General features: G+C 36.4%; 1 protein-coding gene across 2 annotated transcripts; it reads left to right on the top strand.

The window, feature by feature from the left end:
- Window positions 1-1,923: 1,923 nt before the first annotated feature.
- Window positions 1,924-8,038, top strand: asb1 (ankyrin repeat and SOCS box containing 1). Of its 2 annotated transcripts, none has more exons than XM_058787333.1 (5): window positions 1,924-2,129; window positions 4,025-4,166; window positions 4,931-5,233; window positions 5,731-6,107; window positions 7,028-8,038. In XM_058787333.1, the coding sequence occupies exons 1-5, from the start codon at window positions 2,054-2,056 to the stop codon at window positions 7,156-7,158; spliced, it is 1,029 nt and encodes a 342-aa protein (XP_058643316.1). In that variant the 5' UTR covers window positions 1,924-2,053; the 3' UTR covers window positions 7,159-8,038. The 2 variants fall into 2 exon arrangements, with proteins under 2 accessions (XP_058643316.1, XP_058643317.1); XM_058787334.1 differs by lacking the exon at window positions 1,924-2,129 and adding an exon at window positions 2,945-3,041.
- Window positions 8,039-8,647: the final 609 nt, after the last annotated feature.

Raw genomic sequence — 8,647 nt, 5'->3', positions numbered from 1 at the left:
AGGCCAGTGTTCATGGTTCAGCTGTCGTCAGGCAGCAATACAGCATGCGTCTGCGGCTCTTCAATATAAACTTCCAACAATGACAGACTCAAGTCACCTACCACAGTTAAAGACATTCAAGCTTTGTCTTCGACCCCAGGAGACTGTACTGAGATCTACACTCACCTCCTCTGCTCTGGGTCTCATCACGTCTCTGAATGAACGAGCAGAAGGGCTGTGAGTATATGGATGCATCCCAAGAAAACTGTCACAAAAGTTGATGTTCCATGTTCAGGTCTCCCTGTCGAAAAGCTAAAAAGCATAATTCAAAAAAGAATACATATTTAATAATATAAATGCTAAATTATTAATCATTTGTTATTGAAGTGGTATTTTTAATAACTAATAATTGCAATACTTTATCATTTAAATTGTTAATATATATACTTATGTGTATGCATATATGTGTGTGTGTGTGTGTGTGTGTGTGTGTATGTATATATATATATATATATATATATATATATATATATATATATATATATATAACCAGTCATAAGTAGCAAGGATATATTTGTAGCAATATAAAGTATAAATGTGTCAAAATTATCGATTTTTCTTTTATCCAAAAATCATTAGTATATTAAGTAAATATCATGTTCCATGAAGATATTTTGTAAATTTCCTAAAGTAAATATATCAAAACGTAATTTTTGATTAGTAATATGCATTGCTAAGAACTTCATTTGGACAACTGTAAAGGTGATTTTCTACATATTTTGAATTTTTGAAGTGGTATTTGTGGTACTGCCTAAATATAATTTAAGCTTTAGATTAAATGCAATACAAAACATCATTATTTAATGTAATACACAATACACACATAAATGTGTATAAACTTGTGTGTGTATGTACAGGTCTCTGTGGGTCTCTGGGTCTGTCCTATGTAAATTTATGAGATGTGAGATTGCTTAGAAAAGTTATTATAATGCTAGTAGAGTAAAAGTATTTTTGTTTGTACTTTTCTAAGCAACATTGCTTAGAAAAGTACAAACAAATTAATACTTTTACTCTACACTATTAAAAAAAAAAAAGTTGAGCAAACTTAAAAATTTAAGGCAACCATCTTCAGCAGATTTTTGAGTTCTCTCAACTTTTTGTTGTATAAACTTAAAACAGCAAGTTGAGAAAACTAAAAAATCTGCTAAAGCAGGTTGCCTTAAACATTTAAGTTCTCTCTTTGATTTTTTTTTACAGCATTGTAGAAAAAATAAAATGTTGAGCAAACTTGAAAAGTTTAAGGAAACCAGCTTAAGCAGATTTTTGAGTTTTCTCAACTTGTTGTTTTAAGTTTATGCAACAAAAAGTTGAGAGAACTCAAAAATCTCCTAAAAAAATAAGTTGAGAGAACTCAAAAAATCTGCTGAAGCTGGTTGTCTTAAATTTTAAAGTCAGCTTTTTTAATTAATTTATTTTATTACATTTTTTTACAGTGTACTAGCATTTACTCTTATGGACAATATTTGTATTGTTGTTTCACTTTGATGAATTGCTCCTGCTTGTTATTCTCACTTGTTAATAAATGAATAAATGTGCATGTAGCAATGTTGTACAACTAATCACTACTGAACTTAAATAGTGACTAGTTGCACAACATTGCTACATGCAAATTTCTTCATTTAGTGACTTATGAGTGAAGTACATTATAAAGAACAGTGCACGAATCCACACTTCCACCAACCAGACATCTTTGTACTGGTGTCTCCCTTGAATAAATTGCTTCTAGTCACTTGGGATCAAAGAATCATATAAGAATGCACAAATCCGCCACTCAAGTATTTTCACCTTAAATTCGCAGAAGCAGTCCACCTTAAATCCAGATGAGCCTGTGACGGACAACTGCTACTCAGCCAATCAGAGCGGCTCATACAGTCCTGCAGCCGAGTCCATGCAGCTGCCAAAACAGCTTTAAGAGAAAAGCACAGACACTTTGTGTAGTAGTTTTGGTTAGCCTGTTTATTGTGGTTTATGGCACTCGGAGCAGACATTTATTTAAGTAGACTTACAAAACACGATGGCTGATGGTGAGAATGTGAATGCTGAGGTCCCACCGGTCCCTGAGCCACAGCTCCCAAACACTGCTGCAGCTGGTACAGTAACGTTATGCCAAAACATTCATAACAGAACGAACAAAGGCTTTTGAGCCATACAGTCTTATGTTCAGTGCAGATCGATTAGGGGCTGTTCAGGCCATAATTGTTGAAAAGCCTCTAACAAACACCAGCGAGATATTCATATTCAAAACACTTGAATTACTGAAACTAGATTTACATATTTGAAGCTGAAAGTAGGCCTAATGTTAACGTTATATTACAATCGCAACTTGACGGCTGCCAAAGATGTTTTGCCTTCTAGAGCAAAGTTTTCGTGAGCAGTTTCTCGGGGAACACCAAAGTTATGAAAATAATATGTGCTTGTTTTCAACTTGTTCATAAAGGCACTGTAGCTGCACATATCCTAAGAAGTGTTTCTGCTTATAATGTGTAAAATTCCAACGTCTGCGATCATTGTCGCGTCTCTGTATGAGAAAAATCAAGTTATTTATGTAAGACACTTGAGATATAGTGTGTGTGCAGGGGCGTAGAATTAGAGGGGGACGCAAGGGACGTGTCCCTACCAATATCCAGCGACTACCAAACTGTCCCTGGCAATAATTTTGAATATAGGTATATGTTTTTGTAATTGCAGACGCATCTGAAAGGTCATACCATTGACATATACCTAAAAAGTTAAAGTAAATACGTTAGAAAACTGCGCGCTTTCAAGGACGCGCATTTAATACAAGGGCGGAATAGTCGCACGCCGGTGTTGTGCCAAATTCTGACCCCCGCCAGATTACTACTCCACTAGTATCGGAATGTTTAGGGTTAGGTGTGGGGAAGGGGTTAGGATTAGGCAACCAGGTAGCGATATCAATGAGAGGGGGTAATAATTTGGCAGGGGTAGAAAATGGGCACAACACCGGACGAGGAGAGCAGCGCAGCATTTAGAACAACTCACAGGTATTGCACCCAATTCAAGACAGCAGTCTAAAACATTAAATATAAAAGCCCACTTCAGGAATTAACAAAGGTGCATCGATGAGTTTGAAGTACGGTGTTTGACAAAACAGAGCAAATGGAAAGAGAAAGCGCGACCTATGGCTATTATTAGATACAGACAGAAAGACAAACGTTGTGCGGAAAGATACACAATCTTCCAGCCTAGGATAAAGTCATTATGAACATTAACAATAATTTGGGACAAATATAATGTGGATTTTATGGTAAACTATGTAAGTGGCACTCTGGGGTGCAGCAGGATTTGGAACATGCGTCCCGAGTCGTCTTTAACTTTAAATCAATGATGTTCAACTGTTTGTGTTGGGTTTATGTCCCCACCAATGTCAGAAACAAACCTACGCCCTTTTTCTAAGAAGCTTTTCAGCGACCACTCAAACTGATTTATCATTCACACCTGAAATGTGACCCTGGACCACAAAACCAGTCTTAAGTGTCATTTTTTCGAAATTGAGATTTATACATCATCTGAAAGCTGAATATAAGCTGAATAAATAAGCTTCCCATTGATGTATGGTTTGTTAGGATCTGACAATATTTGGCTGAGATACAACTATTTGAAAATCTGGAATCTGAGGGTGCAAAAAAATCTAAATACTGAGAAAATCTCCTTTAAAGTTGTCCAAATGAAGTTCTTAGCAATGCATATTACTACTCAAAAATTAAGTTTTGATATATTTATGGTAAAAAATTTACAAAATATCTTCATGGAACATGATCTTTACTTAATATCCTAATGATTTTTGGCATAAAAGAAAAATCAATAATTTTGATCCATACAATGTATTTTTGGCTATTGCTACAAATATACCCCAGTGACTTAAGACTGGTTTTGTGGTCCAGGGTCACAAATATGAATCCTGTTCTCACAAGCATCAGACATTGATTATGTAATTGACCTGACCTGGTCTCTGTCTCTCTGTTAGGTCGTAACCTGAGAGGATGGCTTCAGGAGCAGTTCGGTGACAGGCCTCTGGAACAGTGCGAGGACATGAGTCTGCATAATGCTGCCCATGTTGGAGACCTAGACACTCTCAAGACCCTCCTACTAGAAGACCGCTTCAAACAGTGAGACTTCCTTCTCTGAATGATTCATTAAAGTTGACTTAAAATGAAAATTGACCCTATCTGTTTTCTAAATGTATATTGTAGATCTTAATGTAAACAACAGACTTCTCTCTGATGACATACTTGATTGATTTCTCCAATCATTTAGCCCCTGCAAGCTCGCATTCATCTGCCTCCAGTTTTGAGTGCAACACACACTTCTCAAAATCCAATTAACAACCGATGTTTAGATGCAAGTCCTCGCTCTACAATTTTTATTTTTTGATAATCTGTTAAACACAGAAGTGTGTCACAATACAGAAGAAAAGATCTGTTGCTACTAAAGTTGTATAACAACTTTAAAGGAATAGTTCACCCAAAATTTAAATTTGCTGTAAATTTACTCACCCTCAGGCCACCCAAGATGTAGATGAGTTTTTTTTTTTCTTCTTTAGAACAGATTTGTAGAAATTTAGCTTCACTTGCCATAATGAATCCTATGCAGTGAATGGGTGCCGTCAGATTGAGAGTCCAAACAGCTGATAAAAACATCATAATAATCCACAAACTTATTAAACTCATCTTGGATGGCCTGAGGGTGAGTACATTTTCAGCAATTGTCCATTTTTGGTGGACCATTCTTTTAAAGGTTGCCTACCCACCACTGGTTTTGCTATAGGACCCACGTTTTACATCTGACAAAACTCACAACCCATGTTTATTCTCATTTCAAGAGCAGTTCAAAGGTGATATTCTTAACACAGAATATAAGAATTATTTTCTAGGCAGATCAATGAGAAGTTGATTTGGTCCTGTGGGTGGCTGCCCTGCACGCCGCTACGTATTGCTGCCATGATGGGTCACAGCGAGTGTGTGGAGTACCTGATCTCTCAGGGAGCTGCAGTGGACCTGGTGGATGTGAAGGGTCAGACTGCTCTGTACATGGCTGTGGTTAATGGACATCTGGACTGTGTGAAGATCCTTTTGAAAGCCGGTGCTGATCCGAATGGCAGCATTCATCACCGGAGCACCCCGATATACCACGCTGCACAAGTGGGCCGAGTGGACATTCTATTAGAGCTGATCAGGTGGGGATATAGCTTGCAAATTCTATAATTACTATGTTGAAAATGGAGTTCAGTTATGACTCTACACTGGCGGCCAAAAGTTTGGAACAATGCTTTAATCGTTCATAGCCCAAATTTTGAATAGTATCACAGTTTCCATAAAAATATATTAAGCAGCATAACTTTTTCCAACATTGATAAGAAATCTCAAGAACCAAATCAGCATATTAGAATGATTTCTGAAGGAAAATGTGACGCTGAAAACTGGAGTAATGATGCTGAAAGTTCAGCTTTGCATCACAGGAATAAATTAATTTTAAAATATATTCAAATAGAAAAGAGTTATTTCAAATTCTAATAATATTTCACAATATTACTTTTTTTACTGTGTTTTGATCAAATAAATTCAGCTTTGGTGAGCAAAACAGACTTTCAAAAAATCTTTTGGCTCCCCGTGTATGTTCTCATGGATTATTTAAGTGTGAATTATGACAATGATTGCCCTGGAATACACACAGGTTCAATGCTGATGTTGATATTGACCACCGGTTGGATCAGAGGTCTATGTTCGGCATGCGCACTTTGACAACTCTGGCAGCCTGTCCACTGTTCATCAGCGCTGCTTACCATCACCTCCCCTGCTTCCGGATGCTTCTGAATGCCGGTGCCAACCCCAACTACAACTACAATGGCCCCGTGAACAGGGAAGCACTGGTCAGGGGCCGGGCCTGCTGTATGCTGGATGCAGTTCTGATACTCGGATGTGAACCAGCCTTTGTTAGATTACTGCTGGACCACGGCGCTGACCCGTATCTAGTCCCCTGGAACGATCCTGACACCATGGTTCGCATAAAAGTCAACGCTGAAACCCTTCGCATCTACCAGGAAGCCAAGAGTAAGTTGTATTCTTGATGTTGTCATGTTATTATTGGGTCATTTCTATTATGCAGTATATTTTTTGCTTTAAGTGCAAATTTTTATACAGTGAGGTCCAAAAATATGGATGGAAATAAATGGAAAATTGTAATATAAAATTCTAAAAGTTTTATAGCAAAAAAACAGTAATGTCAAATGAAGGCCAACAAGCTCATAATTTTTAAATATGAAAAGTTTTTCAGAATCACAGGTAGATGATCATTTAAAATTTTCGGTGGAATTTAGTCATTTGCTATGCACTATGCACAGCGGTTTGTTAAAGAATATTTCAGATTGAAATTCTTTCAAACAATGTTGATGTTAACTAAAATTGATTTGGCAATAAGTTGAAATGACAAAAAATCAAAAATCAAAGCTATGTAGAACTAAAATTAAAATTAAAATTAAAACTTTAAATGTAATTGTATTTCAAAATATTAACACTGGGTTTAAACGATAATTATTTTCTTTGGAAATGTTGTTATAGATTCATAGTTTTTCCATGTGTCTTCAACCTCATTTTTCATCTTTTTAGTCTTCTGTAAAATCCTTTTAACTAACAACAGCCACTTCCTTAGTGACGTCATCCTTTAGGAAGTGACATCATTTTGGAGGGAAAACAACAGCTCAAACATTAGTGAGTGTTAGCAATGGATTTAAAGAATTCTGCACTTGCATACACAGGATGTGAGCATTTTGTTGAAGGTATGTTTTTAACTGGAGAATATCCTGTGAAACAGTGAACTTGGAAAAAGGCAGTGCAGGAAATTCAGGAGATTCAAAATTGCTTGATTTTGTTTTATTTAAGGGTATAACTTCAAATATGCTTCTTTCCATGACTCTCAAATTACTGTTTGATTTCTAAAGGTCTGTACTCGCTAATATTGCTTTCCAACACAGGAAACCCAAGGAGATTGATGAGCCTGTGCCGCATTACTATCCGGGAGATCATGGGCAAGAAGTGTTTATCATGTATCTCTTCCCTTCCACTGCCAGAAACCGTCATAAAATTTTTGTTTCACAAGGACTGACCATGTAGACGGTCAAATTAACTCAAGTGTGCAAGTGACCTTTCGCTCTCCAACACTGCTTACACGGAAACCAGTGACTTCCACAAGGCTGGCAGCTGTAATGGTAAGTGTTGATTTTGGGGTGGAAATCTGTGGAATGGATTTCTGGTAAAAATGTGTTAAATGGAGCTGAGAGTACTGTACTCTTATTGTGAGTTGAATGCATAAGCATATTAGCAAAAACGTTAAATATATGCACTGCTGCTGCCATTTTAAGAGAGTTTTACATACTCTTCCTTGCACTGTGCCAAAGAACACGATTACCTGTAGTAAAATCACTGTAACGCACTGCCTTTTGTGGCTCATTGCTTTAATGACTTTTGAATATTATTAGATTATGATATCGGTGATATGTTTTCATATCACCTACATTTGATTATATTGCTGAAAGTTGCCTTACATATTCTCTGTAATCTTTTTTTGCAATATTGGTAATGTGAAGAATTTGTACTTCTCTACTTTATGGAAGTAGCTTCTACTTTACTTGAATATTTCAGTTTGTTGCGACTTATGTTTTCCAGATAAATATTTTTTACTTTAAGAGATTCTGATTGTCTCATTATTCTTTACCCTGATTAAAATGTTTGTTTCATTATTTGATTCACTACTTAAAAGAGCGGAGTGGAAAAATAGAAATGTTTTGAAACATTACAAACATCACTTTTACTGTATCCTTGCTGAATAAAAGTATTAGGTTCTTGAAATAAATCATTTCAGGATTTTAAATGGTGGTGTATATATTATTTATTGTAATTTTAATAATTTTTTCAACTCAATTTAGTTTCATTGTGTACTATTATTATTATTATAATATTGTCTCATTATGTTTTACTGAAGTAAAAGTCATGCATTAAAATATAACTTAAGTAATTTATTGATGTGGTATCTTTTATTTATAACACTGATATGCACACAGCTCTATGCTCCCATTGGCTTTTTTATTGTTTGTATTTAGCTGTAGGTTTTTTTCTTCACCCTAAGGGGCATTTAAATTATTGCTAAATCTCTTGATTAAAAACGTGATTATCATTCAGCGCAGGAAGTGATTTATACTTCCTGTAAGACCGAGCCTGTCTTCACAGAGGCCCTGCCCACAAGTTTCTCAGGGATCTTAGTAGATATCATGTTAAGCTATCACATCTCACCATCGTATAATAGCCCCTGATGTGCACTGATTCCACTGAGGTTTACAACCATATCACAGATTTCCCAGGCTTCGTCCATCAGGATCACTCTCTGGGTACAACTGCCTTTTTCCTTGTCAGACTATAACTTTAGTGTGCTGTGACATTAAAAACCACATCTTGTTGAAAACCACAAACTGTGGAAAAAGCAAAGCCTGGGAAAGGCCGGACTCTGCCAACGAATCACCAGTGGGCTCGTAGAGAACTGCAGTCCCTCTATCTGCATCTGGGGGAAAGGTGGGTTCACACACTACTAAGTGCACTCT

This window comes from Onychostoma macrolepis, chromosome 09, assembly GCF_012432095.1.
Source record: "Onychostoma macrolepis isolate SWU-2019 chromosome 09, ASM1243209v1, whole genome shotgun sequence".
In the NCBI taxonomy this organism is placed as follows: domain Eukaryota; kingdom Metazoa; phylum Chordata; class Actinopteri; order Cypriniformes; family Cyprinidae; genus Onychostoma; species Onychostoma macrolepis.
This window is presented reverse-complemented; position numbering and strand designations above follow the sequence as displayed.